Source organism: Dipteris shenzhenensis, chromosome 12, assembly GCF_047967505.1.
Source record: "Dipteris shenzhenensis isolate YYH24624 ecotype China chromosome 12, Dip_SZ_1.0, whole genome shotgun sequence".
Lineage (NCBI taxonomy): Eukaryota > Viridiplantae > Streptophyta > Polypodiopsida > Gleicheniales > Dipteridaceae > Dipteris > Dipteris shenzhenensis.
This window is the reverse complement of record NC_141607.1, coordinates 8,175,959-8,194,590: the sequence shown is the minus strand read 5'-3', so window position 1 is coordinate 8,194,590 and position 18,632 is coordinate 8,175,959. Positions and strand designations below refer to the sequence as shown.

The 18,632-nt window shown below is 44.0% G+C and overlaps 1 protein-coding gene across 1 annotated transcript; it reads right to left on the bottom strand.

Moving 5' to 3' along the window:
- Positions 1–8,240: 8,240 nt before the first annotated feature.
- On the bottom strand, positions 8,241–18,227 carry PPAN (PETER PAN-like protein). Its single transcript, XM_087382979.1, has 9 exons — positions 18,122–18,227; positions 17,883–18,041; positions 17,464–17,694; positions 17,297–17,389; positions 17,014–17,201; positions 9,920–10,113; positions 9,234–9,342; positions 8,982–9,118; positions 8,241–8,886 (listed from the first exon to the last, which is right to left on the bottom strand). The coding sequence occupies exons 1-9, from the start codon at positions 18,137–18,139 to the stop codon at positions 8,594–8,596; spliced, it is 1,422 nt and encodes a 473-aa protein (XP_087239105.1). The 5' UTR covers positions 18,140–18,227; the 3' UTR covers positions 8,241–8,593.
- Between the last annotated feature and the right edge of the window lie 405 nt (positions 18,228–18,632).

Genomic DNA, 18,632 nt, shown 5'->3' with positions numbered 1-18,632 from the left:
TTTGTATTTTGATTTCAAGTGTGAGATTTGTTGGGCTTTTTAACAATTGTTGCTAATGCTTTTTTTCTGAAATTGTTACAGGTATTTACCCTAACAGTGGATTTAGAGGTGGTGTTATACGAGAAGAATGAAGTCGTAGGCTTTGGACAAATACATAGTCTTGATCCTATGAATGTTTGTCATTTTCAATGTTGTGGTGAGAGAAGATGCGTAGTGATAATCACCAACGTGCTAAGTCCTGCGGTGCATTTAAAATATCCACATGGAGACTTTGAAACATTGAGTGATATCTTACAATGTGACATTTTTTATATGCAAGCACATAGAACTCTTTGGGACTGAGATGAAATCGTTCCTAAGATATACTTTCAAGATATCAAGAGAACTTTTATTGGGGGGAAAAAGTTGAGATGTTATCTTGCTCCGGAGAAGTGTTAGTACTTGGCATATTTAAGGGCTATGCTCAGAATCTTCTTTGTATGGTGGAGGTAATTAAGCTGACTAGTGAAGGCCGTGGTCATTCAAAATGCAATGGATAATATATCACATCTAGAGATCCTTAATACTACATCTCATCTTTAGATTCATAACATTGTCAAATGGGGGTTAGCTTTCTTGAAATAAAATTTACCTATATTAAGAAAGTTTCCTTCAATGTGGTGGAAGATATAGGAAAGTATTATGAGAAGAAAAGAACTGCACAAACGGGCTCGAAATTAAGAAATCATGGCAGCTCTAAAGACTACCATAGCACCATGCTTTCAGGTATTAAGGACATTATAATAACTGATGTTGATGCAAGAGAGGTTGCAAGTGACTCCAATATGCTCACTGGTATAGAGGACATGCCTTGTGTTGCAAGTGACTTGAACATGCTTACTGGTATAGAAGACTAGTTGTCTGGTGTTGCAAGTGACCCAAATATGCTTACTGGTATAGAAGACTTGTCTTGTATTGCAAATGACTCAAACATGCTCATTGGAATTGTTGATATTAATGATCATGGTCATGATGTTGTCATTGGAATGGAGGACAGAGATTGCAGAACATCTAAGACTTGTGATGGTCCTAATGTACTTACTAGCGTGGATCATATGGATGGTAGAACATCTAATTGTGAAGGAGAAATAGTTCAGCCACAAAATTCAAGAGGCATTGGCAAGATATTGACTTTATTAAGCAAGTTGTCTACTAGATTGCCAATTCTAAGATATTATAAAGTGACATCAAATAACTGCCAAGGGCACTCTACATTTGATTTTAGAGATGAAGATTCAAGACAAATAGATTCAATGCTAAAAAATGGACCCACAACTCGGAAACACGAGACACTATTTACAAAAAGAAAGTATGTGAGCGTCAAGAGGCGACGAATCATGGCACCAATTCCAAAACCCAAGAGACATTTCATGTTATCTGAGGAGAATATAGAAAGGATTCTTATGCATGTTTGTTGCAGGAAACTTTGCATAAGAAAGTTGTAAAAGATGATTGTGAAGCCATGCGCATCAACATTTGGAGTAAGATAGGGACTAATAGACATAACTATCTTCTTCAAGAGTTTTCTTGTTTTCTTCATCAAGGCGATATGGACTCTAGGACAAGACACTGTAAACCCAAATTGAAACCCATGGTTAATGGGACATCTATATGTAATCAAGGATATCAAGAATGGTTAGCTGGAATATCACATGGTACATATTGGACCATTTGGGCAGAGGTAAAAGACAGAATGGTTCATGAAATTCATGGAATGCCTACAAGCTTAAAGGAAAAAGAAGCACTAGAAATACAAGTGCAACATTAAAGCAAATCCTTGATGATCATGCATTACCATAGCCTCATCATGCACAAACAATGCCGGATGGAAGTGTCGAATGCCAACATCATCTTCATTTGGGAATAAAAAAGGTTGTGCTAGAAAGAATCAATAAAAATTTACAAGATGGAGAAGAGAGCATGATTTTAAGGGCAACCTTGTATAAAATTTGGCGTGGACAGTTTTTCCATGTTAAGACACCATCAAAGCAAAGGATGTCAAAATGCAAGACATGTGACAAGTTGAAAAATTCCATTGAACATAGTTAATGTGAGTAGAAGTGAGGAAAATATATAAGATGGCGAACAATCCATTTAACTCATGTACAAGATGCTACATTGTTGTATGCCTCTTGGAGAGAGGAAGCTATTGTGCATGTCAAAAAGTCCATGTCTAATCCACACCAGCTTGCCTCCTGTCATACGTGTGTAGTTGGCTTATGCTCGTTGTATTTCCGGTTGTCTAGTTGCTCAGTACTTCTGGACTCCCAAGTGTCCGATACTTTTGGGTGCCCGAATGCCCGTTGTATTTCTGGATTATTGGTTCTTGATTTGTAAGATTGTTATGGGCCTTCTATAGTGCTCCATGGCTTTCTTACACTATGCAAGCGACATTTCAGCCTTGGCTTTGTGGACATCTCAAGTTGCCTCTGCATACTCATCTTTGGAGTGGCCGAAGAAATTTCCTCATACATTCATCCTTGGTACAACAGAAAAGGACACTTGAATATTTGCGGTATTCATACGCACTGCATGAAACCGATCATTTTATGTGGATGAATTGTGCAAAACATGAAGGCATGATTATAAAGGTTTGAGGAGTTTGACCAGATTGAACTTGGAGACAACAAGCTCTCCTATTCAAATGAAGAGCTCAAACATCGAACTTGAAGATCTCAGGACCTGATTATGCATCGTCACTATGTTAAACAAGTTCACATTTCCAGGCAGAGTTTTCTATTTTTCACACATACTTTGCACTGTATCATGCACCAAACATAGCGTCTATACTTTGCACTATACTATGGACAAGTGCTTGTCTTATGTCTTTGTACTATCCACATGCAATTTGCACTGTATCATCCAACATTACACTGTATCATTCAAAGTGGTCTATGGCCATCCTTTGTATATATATTTTCACATAGATATATATATAGTGGCTTGGGTTTTTCCCTTGTACTCCCCAAGGGTTTTTTTCATCCGTAGCTAGAGGGCCTAGTTTGAGTGGGGGTGTTAGAGCTATATATAGCTCACCCTAACTCAACCTAGTCCTCAACTATATATATGCCTATGATCTATGAATAGAATCACTTCCTTGGGAGCAACTCTTGTGTCCGTCTCTCTTCTCTTTCTCTTCCTCTCAACACAACTCTTGTGTCCGCCTCTCTCCTCTTTCTCTTCCTCTCAACATGTCCTACATCGAGCTACTGAGCCAACTACTTACGTGCGTGACCATCTACTATTGCACTTTCCATGAGGCATGTTTTTGAACGTAAGAGCTAGTTTAAGGCCATCATTTGAGTGGATAGGCGTTCATGCAACAAGTCTATTTTCTTGCAAGGTGTCATAGGATGCAAGTCTCGGGTGGTCTCCATCAGACTTGCACTTGTCCACTTTCTCGTCTCCAAGTAGGTGTTTATAAGCACCCAAGACTAACGTGGTGTCTCTCGTCTCCAAGTAGGTGTTTGTAAGCACCCAAGACCAATGTGGTATTCACTATGCTTTAAGCGTGAGTGGAGGTAGGGTTAGATATCTATTTGTGTTCTTTTCTATGTTAATTTGGTAAAACACCTATATCATGCATGTAATATAACAATAGGGAAACACAAAATCCAATAGAGTTGTCAACTTATTTTTGGGTCGCCAGTACATTGACATGCAGTCATGTGTCTAGGCGCTTCAATCATGTACTGAACTAAAGATCAATCGTTTCTCGTCCCTACAATCATCGCTTAGGGCTTTAGTACATGGATGGGGCTAGCATGGGTTTAGGATGGCCTTCATTAAGAAAAATTATAGTGTGGATAAAAGCAACCGATGAGAGCAGTCCCATAATTTGAGGTGGAGAACTCCAGTGATTAACTGAGGGTCATTGCCGAGCATTTAAACATCATCATGTCCGAGTGCCTCTACTCTCCGTCTGAGCCTATCAGTAGGCTGGGGGATATCTCCTTGGCAATTCAGCGTCTGGCTCTCACCAGTACTAGTGCTATCATTTAGCTTTGACCCTGTGAGGGATATGATTAAGCAGCCTAACATCTGGCCTCTTGTCATGGAAAGCACAGAGGCTTCTCGCTACGTGAGGCATAGAAGTTTTTCGATCCACTTAGGAGAAGTTTCTCCTTTCCTCGTGGAGGGGAACCGCTGGTCAGTTTTGTCTTTTGGTTGGGTGGGAGACCAGGTAGAGATGGAGAGGTGGATATGTGATTTGCTTGCCTAGCTGACATCCATTGTAAGCGTGCTCCTATCGCACATACCCGCTCTTGGCAGATCTTCAGTGTGAGCTCTGCTTTAATGCGCGTGAACAAAAGACATACGATTCGAGGCCGCGCACGGGCTGCGCTCCAGCCTGTGCGTGTGCACTAAGCCTTACTGAGCGCACGGCGCCTCGATTTTGTTTCACGCCTTCTTGGTGAAGACGATGGAGGCGAGATGTTCCATCATTGATTGGGTGTTGTTCTCTCTGTTATACTCATTAAGTGCCAGCTCGCCAGCTAGGGGAAAGAGCCGTTCACGCTCTAGTTCCCCTGGTATTACCGTTTGTTTATTGCAGTATCCAACAGTTTAATGCACACACTCTATGCAACCCATTTCTTATTACAAGGTTCAAGTATATATCCATGGGGATTCAATGGATCCCCCTCTCTCAATATTCTTCCCAAATAAGGTATTTATACCGACCTTTCTACAAATGAATCCAAGTACATGTAAACGTGGATATCCTTGTTTAATTAGTCTATGGATATTATGCCCCTTCATTACATTAGGGAAATTTGGAGCTCATTTTGGAGCCCTCCAAGGACTTCCCTTGAGAATATTCTCTCAAAAAAGGGCTCAAAAAAGAGGGGGCATAGATAATTTTTTGCAGATTAGCTCAAAACTTGTCGGACTTGGATAGATCCCATGTCCAAACCCTATCATCATGTAAATCATTGGAGAGCCTGAGCCAATGAAACAGGCCTCTAATCACTCAGAGGGCAGTGGAACTAAACCTTTACACTCTTTTGCTTGTCATTGAGCTCATTAAAGGCCTGTCTAAGAGCTTATGTGCTTGGGATTTACAACTAGAGCTACTTGTCATTGATGCGCTCCTTTCTACACTTCTTTCTTACTATTTGTACCCCCACTTCTATCATCACCTTTAATCTTGCCCTGCATATTACTTCAGCAAAGATCACTTGTACATGGCTTAGTAGAAGTGCTTCAAGGAAAAATGCATTGTGTTGAATTGGTCTCCTGAGTAGACATGGTTGCAACCCAAGGGACTTTATTTGCACACAAATGGCATAGCCTATTATGTAGTGTCCTAATGTGACCTAACATCGCCATTCCATGGACTGAAGGGTGGATCCACATCACTTTACATGCAGTTGTATATCATGGTGCATTTTCACACAAGTTGGATAATCTTACCTTTTCTCTTATATGTCTTTCAAATTAGAACTATTATAGAAACCTTTTTCCTGTAAGTCTACAACATTGAGTAGTTGAGACACTTGGAACTTTCTAGCAATACCTTTTTCGTCATTTATCATAGTTAGTTGTTTGTTTGTGAGCTTAAATCATACAAAAGGTGTTTTAAAGGGTGTCACAGGTTTTAAATGGTTAGCTAGGATTGGTTTCTTAATATCTCGAATTGCTATCAACTTATTTATAGAAATCAGCTTATCCAAAACACCTAAAAGATTGCACTCATTGGATTAGGCAAAATCATTATACATTACAAACTACTTTGCAAATGCAACCAAGTTCAACATTTAACTTCCTTCAAGTAAGCACAAACCCAAGCCTTGTTAGTTCAAATGGTTGAAAAGCTTATAAAATACCATTCAAACTAGAAATACAAACTACACATGAAATTTGGCACTTCAAGGCTCAAGTAGGAAACCTACCGATAAAAGATTAACATTAATGAGCTAAATAAGCCAACTTCATCAATTAAGATTTTTCTTTAAGGGCAATTAAAAAACTTGAGATAATATCCCAAGTTGTAGGCTAGTGGCCATGGTTCCAAATGACACCTTATTTTTTGCAAATTCAACGTAGAACCTCACTACATCCTAAATGATGGATATTTTGGAGCAACCCTAAACATAACTCCCTAACGACATGTTTCATTTGCAAATAGGCCTTAAGATGAAGAGCTTGCAGTATCTTCTTTCATGCTCTCCTTTGTCTCTTTACTCGCATAATCAATACTCTTGATCTACAAAGCTCATTCTCAACTCTATTTTTTGCAAATCATGCTCTAGGCTCCTCTCCCAAGACATATAGAGTCTCTATCTACAAATCCTTCAAGGTGCACATTCACCTCTTCTTCCGAAATAGTTAATTTACTATATGCTACAATAAAACACATTGTACATTTGCCACAAAAGCAAAGGTTTTAGAGCCAATAGGCTCAACGTGGTGGTATCTTTTTCCCACAAACCTTGCTTTGGAGTTTTGAATATAGGGTCAATTGGTGGTGTCTTTTTTTTTTTCTCTGTCCTATAAATTCAATTTGTGCCATTCAAATTCTTTTTTTGTGGCCTCACAAGCTTTTATGGCTTAGCCAAACACATGGCAACCCATTTACCATTCATGGCTTATGCAAGTTTGCGAAACTTTAAAAATTTAAGCAAAATTCTCCTCGTGCTAGTTAGAATTATTTACCTTTGATATCAAAACATTTACATTACACATGATGTACATCTGTAACGTAAATGTTTTTACTACTAACCCCCTCAATAAACCTCTATAATGTGTGTGTTCACCAAATAGGGGCCCCCAACAAGAAAAAATACCCCTATTAATTAATTGGTGTGGGAGGGTAGTGGGACAAAAATTAAGGTAAGGTGGGGTGACGCCATTATTTAGAAGTCTCCAAAAGCTGACAGGTGAGGTTATAAATACATGAGATTGCCAATTGATCGCAGAGGGAGGAACAAAAGAGAGGAAGATGAGAGGAAGGAAGGGGGAGAGGGGAGGGGAGAGGGGTGGGAGAGAAGAGGGAGCAAAGAGGAGAGAGAAGAGGGAGAGATTGGAGAGAGGGGAAGGGACGGAGGGAATGACAAATGCAAAAGGAGAGGGGGGCGATGTGGAGCAAAGAGTAGGGGAATGATGCGAAGCAGAGAGCATGCATAGGTTAATTTGCAAGCGATACTTAGGTTAATTCAATTAGACCATTGATTGAGGGGATGCACTGTTAATTAATTAATAGTTTTAGTGCAAGTGAGCAAAGAGGGGTGTGAAGTAAGATGAGCCATTATGTATTGTGTGTGTTCACCATTTGGCCATTGGAGTGTCTCATACTTCTATAATGTTTTCACCATTTTCCATTTATTATGGAAACCACTCGTCACGAGGCACCTTAGAATGCCTCCCCCAGTCCAAAACCTCTGCTTTTGCAACCAAAAGCTTCATCACATATTTAAAGTCCTACTCATCTTTAGCATTTGGACCAGAGCTTCTTAAGCATCCTTCCCTGCTCAAAAATGATTACCGAATGAGCCTATCTGCCTCTACCTTAACCTTAGACCTCTGCCTCTACCTCAAATTCTAGAAACACCACCTCCCATATCTGCCTTCTTTTTCTACCTCTACCTCAAATTCTAGAAACACCATCTCCCATACCTGCCTTCTTTTTCCACACTTTAAAACCCATTGACCTAGCTTCTTACAAGGCCTACAATTTTCTTCACTACAAACAGGGCAATCTGCAGTTCACTGCACAATGCAAAAAGACTCGATTTTACCAAATATTTACTTTGAAAAAAAAATCATCTAGAAGTCACAATGTATCTCACAGATTTTGCTAGATCGTAACTACCTACCAAACATAGCATTCTACATCTATTCTGATTCTTTGTTTTGGCCATACAATATCTACAAATAATTTGTGGATTTTTAAGATTCAATGTCCGGGAAAATATTACAAGCTCTTGCTTGTCACACACTTTCATTGTCAAATCTATTGCTGATGCAAAATCAGCTTGTTCAAATCTACAAAATTTAGAAACCCATAGCTTTGTCTATTCAACCTGCTAGAATTTGCACAACCACCAACCTCCTGCGAAGCCTTAGGTCACACAAGCAGATTCAGATGAAATGGCTGACATTGAAATATCCTTCGCAATAAACATGAATAGATGAATTTCATATTTTAATACCACATGTTTTCCTATTCAGTTGACACTGGTACACTTCTCTTTCACCCCTACATGAGGCCAATGAACCGTTCCCATCATGTTTTTATGTCCAGACTATTCCAAATACAGGATTCAATATATCTGATGCTAATATGCTTTGCCTATTGACACTGGTACACTTCTCTTTTACCCCTACATAAGGCCAATGAACCTATCCCATCATGTTTTTATGTCCAGACTATACCAATTATGCATTCTGTTTCTCTACACTACATAAGCCATTTCTCACCTTCTTCAAGTTTCCAACAAAAGCTGAGAAATAAGTCTCAACAAACATCATTCCAAATATTCAGCCACTTCCATTAAGTTACTTAAGAAGTCTTGAAATTTCTGCTTCCTTTGACATTTTTAGGCACCCTTTCTCAATTTGTCCTCCTCTTCTTTCTTTGATGTGCAAAGCTGGCATTCTTCTCATTGCTCTTTCTCTGGGAAAGAATCTTCTCAGCAATTCCTATACCAAACTTTTGCTTTTGAAAATCAGATTTGCCCTTCACCTTTTCCTTCTCAATTGAATTTCCCTTCACTTGCCGATTTAGCTTCCTTAGCCCAAAAGCTCTCCCCATGCCTTGGGTTTTAAATGCATCACTATCATCCCCTTGGGAGTGTGATTGGCCTCCCACACTGTGCTTCCTCCTACGAGTGCCACTCAAAAATTCTGCAACAGAAGAGAAAAAAAAGGCCTAGTCAACAGTGCGAGAAGGAATGCTCGTAACTACTCAACAAAAGTTTCAAATGCTAAATCTGATAAACCTGCATCTGGCTCTTGTCCAACTTCTTGTCTATACCACTCGGCATCATCTATATCCTCCCCTCGTTCACCTTCCGTATCATCTTCTTCATGGTGTTTAGCCCCACCAGATTGACACCCTTGGGACTTTTTTAGAAGCCTGTTCCCAAAAATGTAGAAAGTCATCCTAGAAACCATTAGCACATTGCAATGGTCTACAATAAGATTTCATCAAACCAAAAAACAAAAACACAATGGACAATGAAACGTATTACTCTTTTCTGTGAACATTTGCTTCTTGCTCTTCTCTTCGCTGCTTTCGCAGAGCATCCTTCTTATCTTTCCCCTCTTTCAATGCAGCAATTTCTTCTGGTGTCTTCGTAACTAAAAGAAAGTGGGATCTAATCAGCTTTCAAGCACAAGTCCAATTAGCTGTCTTAATTCTTAGGTCTGCATTTCCTCTTACAAGTGCAAAGCTCACAAAAAAGCACAAATTGCTATATTCATTTCCAAACAGAGCTGTTCCCACTCCAAGATGATGCAAGAAAAAAAATAGGCATGCACAAGAAGAACAAGCACAAAACAAAAGACAAACCTCTACAGAACAACGAACATAAATAAGACAAGATGGCAGACTTTTAATCTTCATCCACATGGTTTCTAGACGCTTGGAAGTGGAACTCAATCCCCAAGGATTTAGAAACCGTTGGCATAAATCCTGGAAAGTATGCAATGCCGCATATATACTTTAACTTGTTAACTTGGGTAATTGCCACGCTCTACTAAACTATCAGGCGAGCACCAAATGAGGCATCACATACATTAAAACAGAGAGATATACACTAACATAATCTCAACCAATTGGGATAAACCATTGCCTAAATAAATAGTCAGACACTGTAAAAGTACTTTAGCAAAGACTGCATGCAGACAAACTACCTCCATTAAAAGAAACACATACCATACTCGTGAAAAATCACGCCACCAGAACAAAGACCCTCTTCAACTTTGACCAGCTGTAAAGTCATCCGTGGCCCAATTTCATGAAGTTTTACTGCACTTTGCTCAGTAGTGCGACTCAAACGCCCCATTTCAGTTGCAAGGTGCACTGTGGAAGCCTCATCTTCTGCCTCACTTTCTGACCCATATCCTGCCCTAACAAGCACACAATATATCAATTAAAAAGTCAACATCCACCTTTTAAAATTTAGAAAAGGTTAATGGACAAATCAATCCGTTACAGCTGCTAATCATTAGAGTAATATCTAACCAAGTTCCATTGGCAAAAGACATGTGCGTGCCTAGTATAGGATACACAAGATTCTGTTAGAAATGACCCAACAGAGGGTACACACAGCGGAAGACTTATAGTAATGCCCAGGAGCTCACACAGTGTGTGTGTGGGGTGTGGAATCACAAACTTCTTTACTGAATGTGCGTCACATAGATGTGCTGACTCATCAATAGACAATGAACCAGCCAGATAGAGAAACCACCAAAATATATTTCCGTCCAAAACTATGGACACAATACAAAAGAGATAGATCCAGAGTCCCAACAATGGTGTGGTCCTCTGATCTAATCACAAGGTCCTTCTCCAATCTGCTGGCTATCTCTAGACTCGAGCCTGCGTGCTCCACCTCGAGCGTCTGTAGACTTTCCATCCAGTGTGTTCTTCTCCACCTTACTGCCTGTGAATCAGCCTAGGTGGGCAGCCCCTACCAAGCTTTGTCTGCAGCACACAGGTCCCTGTTCCACTGCTCCAACCTGCTTGTGAATGGCTGCTCCAGAAGGTATGATGATCACAACACCTTGCTGCCCTAGAAGACAGCCAAGGTCCCAGCCCTTAGGGAACTCAGTCTGCAGCACTCCTTCAACTCTCCTTTACCTCCAAGATGAGGCCAAAGGGAATGCCTTCAGGCTGCTCCTGTCTGCTCCACTTTCTGCTGGATGTTGGATCAATAATGGGGCATGAAGCCCCTCCTTTTATAGGCCTAGGGGCCTGTCAAAAACCCGACCAGTCTGTCCCAATCTGGGCCGACTGGACAGACCAGGTTGGCTGGCCCAACCGAGCTGGTTGGCTCAGCCCAACCAGCCCTTTAAGGGCTCACAAAACTAGGGCCCTTTGGCCCACACTTCTAGGGCTTTTGGCCCTCCAATCAAGGCAGGGGCCCAGCCTATATAAGGCATGCCACTGCCCACTGGCAGCCCCATTTGCTGCTCTACCAGGCCCCATGCAGCCCCGTACACCTGCGCTCCTGACCTGCCATGTCAGCGCCTGTTTACCCTGTTCTCCTGATTTGCCATGTGTGCGCCTCAGCTCTGTACTATTCCGTATTGTTGCTGATGTCATCCGTGGTCTCTTCTCTTGGGTCCCTACCGCTGTCCTCTTCTCCGCCTTATGCTCCTGTAGATCAGCCAGGTACCCGCCTCTCTTCTTTAGGGGCACACCCTGCCCTAGGTCTCCCTCCCCCACGCTCTCCTCATTTGGGGGCTTACAGATGGGGAGGTGACCTTTCCAACACCCCCTCTCACCGACAAATCTTGGCCCAATGCCAACACCTCGATGACGATGCCCCAGTAACTTCCTGGTCATAGTCCTCTGGAACTTTTCGGTGTCAAAATATTTTCCTAGCTTTTCATCCAATGGCTCCTGCTCCACCAGGTCCGCTTCCGCTTCCGCACACCATCCGGGTACACAGGTCCATCTTTGGTAGCACCTCCTGGCACCACCTCCTTCAGTCACGTTCCCGCCTTCGAACTCCAGCAACCCAACCATCACGATCTTCCAGTCGTCCCCCTCATAATGAGTGAACAACCTCGAGTCTTCCAGGCACCATGCTCTGAGGGTCTGTGTCAACCTGTCCTTCCTTTGGCAAGGTCTGCAACAAAAGTACCATCTCCAGATAACCTGGACCGCGAACTTTAAACGCACCTGACTTAACCTGAGTCACCCTCCTCCTCGCAAGGGCACAATCCTCCAGTCGTGGAAGTCGATTCCCAAACGCTTCTGAATCAAGGTCGTACTTCCCCAAGGTCCCTGCCTTCAGGCTCCCACACCTGTGAGCCTCCTACTTGGGCTCTGATACCATGTTAGAAATGACCCAACAGAGGGTACACACAGCAGAAGACTTATAGTAATGCCCAGAAGCTCACACAGTGTGTGTGTGGGGTGTGGAATCACAAACTTATCTACTTAATGTGCGTCACATAGATGTGCAGACTAATCAATAAACAATGAACCAGCAAGATAGAGAAACCACCAAAATATATTTCCATCCAAAACTATGGACACAATACAAAAGAGATAGATCCAGAGTCCCACCAATGGTGTGGTCCTCTGATCTAACCACAAGGTCCTTCTCCAATCTGCTGGCTATCTCTAGACTCGAGCCCGCGTGCTCCACCTTGAGCGTCTGTAGACTTTCCGTCCAGTGTGTTCTTCTCCACCTTACTGCCTGTGAATCAGCCTAGGTGGGCAGCCCCTACCAAGCTTTGTCTGCAGCACACAGGTCCCTGTTCCACTGCTCCAACCTGCTTGTGAATGGCTGCTCCAGAAGGTATGATGATCACAACACCTTGCTGCCCTAGAAGACAGCCAAGGTCCCAGCCCTTAGGGAACTCAGTCTGCAGCACTCCTTCAACTCTCCTTTACCTCCAAGATGAGGCCAAAGGGAATGCCTTCAGGCTGCTCCTGTCTGCTCCACTTTCTGCTGGATGTTGGATCAATAATGGGGCATGAAGCCCCTCCTTTTATAGGCCTAGGGGCCTGTCAAAAACCCGACCAGTCTGTCCCAATCTGGGCCGACTGGACAGACCAGGTTGGCTGGCCCAACCGAGCTGGTTGGCTCAGCCCAACCAGCCCTTTAAGGGCTCACAAAACTAGGGCCCTTTGGCCCACACTTCTAGGGCTTTTGGCCCTCCAATCAAGGCAGGGGCCCAGCCTATATAAGGCATGCCACTGCCCACTGGCAGCCCCATTTGCTGCTCTACCAGGACCCATGCAGCCCCATACGCCTGCGCTCCTGACCTGCCATGTCAACGCCTGTTTACCCTGTTCTGATCTGCCATGTGTGCGCCTCAGCTCTGTACTATTCGTACTGTTGCTGATGTCATCCGTGGTCTCTTCTCCTGGGTCCCTACTACTGTCCTCTGCTCCGCCTTATGCTCTTGTAGATCAGCCAGGTACCCGCCTCTCTTCTTTTGGGGCACACCCTGCCCTAGGTCTCCCTCCCCCACGCTCCTCATTTGGGGGCTTGCAAATGGGGAGGTGACCTTTCCAACACCCCCTCTCACCGACACATCTCGGCCCAATGCCAACACCTCGATGACGATGCTCCAGTAACTCCCTGGTCGTAGTCCTCTAGAACTTTTCGGTGTAAAAATATTTTCCCAGCTTTTCATCCAGTGGCTCTTGCTCCACCAGGTCCGGTTCCGCTTCCGCACACCATCCTGGTACATAGGTCCATCTTTGGTAGCACCTCCTGGTAGCACCTCCTGGCACCACCTCCTTCAGTCATGTTCCCGCCTTCGAACTCGAGCAACCCAGCCATCACGATCTTCCAGTCGTCCCCCTCATAATGAGTGAACAACCTCGAGTCTTCCAGGCACCATGCTTTGAGGGTCTGTTTCAACCTGTCCTTCCTTTGGCAAGGTCTGCAACAAAAGTACATCTCCAGATAACCTGGACCGCGAACTTTAAACGCACCTGACTGAACATGAGTCACCCTCCTTCTCGCAAGGGCACAATCCTCCAGTCGAGGAAGTCGATTCCCAAGAGCTTCTGAATCAAGGTCGTCCTTCAGCAAGGTCCCTGCCTTCAGGCTCCCACACCTGTGAGCCTCCTACTTGGGCTCTGATACCATGTTAGAAATGACCCAACAGAGGGTACAAACAACGGAAGACTTATAGTAATGCCCAGGAGCTCACACAGTGTGTGTGTGGGGTGTGGAATCACAAACTTCTTTACTTAATGTGCGTCACATAGATGTGCAGACTCATCAATAGACAATGAACCAGCCAGATAGAGAAACACCAAAATATATTTCCGTACAAAACTATGGACACAATACAAAAGAGATAGATCCAGAGTCCCACCAATGGTGTGGTCCTCTGATCTAACCACAAGGTCCTTCTCCAATCTGCTGGCTATCTCTAGACTCGAGCCCGCGTGCTCCACCTCGAGCGTCTGTAGACTTTCCGTCCAGTGTGTTCTTCTCCACCTTACTGCCTGTGAATCAGCCTAGGTGGGCAACCCCTACCAAGCTTTGTCTGCAGCACACAGGTCCCTGTTCCACTGCTCCAACTTGCTTGTGACTGCTGCTCCAGAAGGTATGATGATCACAACACCTTGCTGCCCTAGAAGACAGCCAAGGTCCCAGCCCTTAGGGAACTCAGTCTGCAGCACTCCCTCGACTCCTTTACCTCCAAGATGACTTTCTGCTGGATGTTGGATCAATAATGGGGCATGAAGCCCCTCCTTTTATAGGCCTAGGGGCCTGTCAAAAACCCGACCAGTCTGTCCCAATCTGGGCCGACTGGACAGACCAGGTTGGCTGGCCCAACCGAGCTGGTTGGCTCGGCCCAACCAGCCCTTTAAGGGCTCACAAAACTAGGGCCCTTTGGCCCCCACTTCTAGGGCTTTTGGCCCTCCAATCAAGGCAGGGGCCCAGCCTATATAAGGCATGCCACTGCCCACTGGCAGCCCCATTTGCTGCTCTACCAGGCCCCATGCAGCCCCGTACACCTGCGCTCCTGACCTGCCATGTCAGCACCTGTTTGCCCTGTTCTCCTGATCTGCCACGTGTGTGCCTCAGCTCTGTACTATTCGTACTGTTGCTGATGTCATCCGTGGTCTCTTCTCTTGGGTCCCTACTGCTGTCCTCTGCTCCGCCTTATGCTCCTGCAGATCAGCCAGATACCCGCCTCTCTTCTTTTGGGGCACACCCTGCCCTAGGTCTCCCTCCCCCACGCTCTCCTCATTTGGGGGCTTACAGATGGGGAGGTGACCTTTCCAACAGATTCCTCTAGGGACAATAAAACTAATCACCTAAATTAAAAAACAACAAAACAAAACAACTTAGAGAATACACTGTAAAGTCAAAACAATGCTACTTTATCCATGTGCAGGCTGAACAAACTGACATGTGGGCCCCACAAACGACACACAAAACTTTTATTTTAGAAACAAGACTGTCACCTAATTAAGAGTAAACAACCAAAATAGAACTTCGAATATAATCTTTAAAGGTGTAAAAATATTATAATTATTTTTTGGCTTTTCAAGACGTGGCAGATCCACCACAACAGACATCTTGCAGTACCCTGGCAGTATGGTTGCAAGTCAGCAGCCCCAGGTTGATATGAGGTCGGGTCCAATGTCGGCCCTGGTCGGCTGTCAATCGATGCTAGGCTACATGAGTGCTGGACCCTGGTCAGCCTAGCCATGCATCTTCTCAGTTCCTATGTCTTTTCAGTCACCATGAGAGGGAGTTAGTCGTCTCCCTGCTACAAAGACGTTCAGACTGGAAGCAGCCCTCACATCTTGGAGCAGATCTTGGTGCATACCTACAGCCACTAGGAGAGCACACGTCTTCAGGAGGGTGCTGTCCAAGGACCCAACACTACAAAAGGTCACTGAAGCTCTCTGAGGAGCACGCAACCAAAGGACTGCAAAGACATAAGTAGGAGCCGAGTATGTGCTCATCATAGAGCATCCAGGGCATTGGACTCCTTCATGTTTTGGGATCTCTAGTGCTTTCTGTGTAACTCAGTTTATGTATCTGGTGAGTTGGGTGTTTGTGAGTTCTATCTTGTGGATAACGTTGAAGTTTTTGGATTACAGCATGCCCTTCGCCTCTTAAGATTCTTCCCTTGTACACACCTTATCCATTTACTATTTCCACAGCATAGAGAATCTATGGGTTTTTCCTGACATGATGAGGGCTGCTGGAAGCTCTTCTACGAGCTTCTGGGCTGCAGATCTGCAGCTCCTCTGTTCTGTCCTGTTAGTGATCTGCAGGGTGCAATGCATGCCTAGACCTCTTAAAGAGAGGCCTTAAATAGAGCTCAAGGTCCCCCCAAAAAAGGCCGATTGGCAGGCCTATAGGGTTAGGCCGACCCGAATCTGTGGGTCTGCCAACCAGATGGCCGATCCCAACACTCTACAGCCTGATCGACAAGGGTTGTCTTGGCCACCTTTAAATAGGCCATATGCTGGACCACCATTCCAGGGCCTGCTCCAGCCGTATATCCCACCCTTTACTGATGCCTCTTTCAGCCTCACATGCTGGCATGTGTGCCAGCCATGCTATCTGTAGTTGCTGCTCACATGGCAGCCTGTTTGCTGCCACACGTGACAGCCCTCTTTGCTGTTCTCTGCTCAGCGCCTTTACAGCTTCTTTTTCATCCCCGTTTATGCTGTTGGTTACCCTTCCCCATGTCCTCCTCTCATCGGTGAGGAGGTGACCCATAGATCTATACACAGCAACCCCTGTGTGTTTGGACAGATCAGCAAGTACAGGAACTTTCACCACCATGCAGTCATGGACACCGATAATTAAACCTAATGACCTTGTGCCACTAGGAACCGAGGATCGATGACCCACTGGCACAGCTATCATTACCTTTACTAAACACCGCCCTCTTCCAAAGGCTGGCCGGCTTAATTCAAAGGGGGAGAGGGCAAACAGCCTTCTCCTATATTAAGGCCCCTTTTGGGCATTGTAGGTATCTCCTGCGGTCCTCCTTGAGCCCACTGAAGCCCCTCCAAATAGGGCACCTGGCATCAGGAGATTGCAGCTGGGCATTAACCTTTGGATTTCTCAAATCTGCTGCATGTATACCTAGGTCACTTCTAAATCACTGAGTCTCTCAAACGTTTTGAATAACGCTGTTAGTTCTCTTTTCAGCAAAGATGTTTAGAGATGATACGCTGATACATATGCCTGGCTATATATGTGGAAAATACAGCCACATTGCATCTTTTCTTGAATTCCGTAAATACTTTGAAAGACTTTTCATCACAAAGAGAATAGCAAGGGCACCAGGAAATACTTTGTGACAAATTCGCTTACGTCACTGAGGCACCTCAAATCAGGAATCTTTCTGTGCTGCACCAATTTCCTTAACGGACGGCAAACTCCTACAGATTGCAGAGTAATTGAGAAATGGCGAAATTCGATAAACTTAGTTTCCTTGTTGTAACTCAGCAGTATCACCCTTTGACACGTCGCCAATTTTACCTGTCCAAAATGTAATGACAAAACTTCAGGTACAAACTGGAGACGCTCAATAAAGTGAATATGACCACGAGAACGCCCAACTTCATTGCATGTACCGTCTTCACGTTTATGGCAGGAAATATGTTTTGAAACATAGCGGTAGTCACTTTGAGATGCTCCTCTTCTGAGCCAAAGCCAGCAAGAACAATCTGACCAACCAGTTATCAGTTAGATTATCAAACGGATTAATTTGCATGTCAGGCCAAATGAACATTTAATTTACCAATGGAGGATATTTGAAAATCCCAGCAGGAGCTCGGGGGCGCAGTTGAGCCCGGGCTATGTCAGCTACTAGTGAATAAGACTGAATTCTAAACGTTAAAGTTGGTCCACGGGGACATCGAGCCACCCTCAGGTAGGCTGATTTTTCTGTGTTGGATAAGATAAGCAGATGGGTTACTCCGAGCGGACCAGCTACGTGTAGAAAATCCTTCAAGGAGTTCCTTTTCTTCTCCTGTGATTCATCAAACACAGGACCCCATAAACAACGAGAGGAAAACTTTCGCCGACATAAAACCACACCACTCCAACCAAATAACAAGCACGATAGCAAAAAACTCGAGAATCCTACCTTGCATGTCAGCAAGTAAACAGTTGAAAAGCTAATTCGTACTTGAGAGCTAAGTAAACATGAAGGATAACCTTAAGATGAAGAGCAGTGTGCGGCAACATGACCTTGCGCAGGTCCTGTTGCAGTTGGCACAGCAAAGGAGGGAGTTTGCCCCTGGCGATGACAAAGCTCCGAGGAACTTTCTCAGGCTCGCCCTCAGACTGCAAAGGGTTCTGCGTGTGCTTCTTCCTCTGCAATCACGAAAAGAGTCAAGCAAAAAGTAAAACTGGCAAGGAAAAGCCCAGCAGCCCGATGCGGAGTTGAAGGGTACCCTTCTTGTGCGACCCATCGCTCGTCGCTCGACTCAGAGCGGGTGCAAACGAACACTTCGTTCTAGGTCGTGCATACCCTTATAGACTCGTGAATGTTTTAGAGTTTGAATTAACTTTCCGAATGTTCTCGTGAAATTGATTTTGAATCATCATCTCACCAAATGTACCACGTATTCCTTGAAGGATTTTCCTTATATACTTGTCTATTTTCACCAATCTAAATCGGTCCAACCAATCGAGATCACTATCCATTGTTGATGTGATTCTTAAAGTTAGATTGTTATTGTTGATTCAAAAGGAATATTTTTTTGATTGAGCATGGGACGTAGGATTTGGTGTCTCCACTAGATGTGGTGTGCTTCTCATGCACGGAACCTTTGTATTGATTTTAGTGAAGTTCTTTCAAAATGTCCACTCCACATGTGTCCTAGTGTCAATTGAGTTATCATATTCAAGATAAGTATCATTTAAAAACTTAGTTATTATCCTATCTTGTGTCTCTACCTCCCA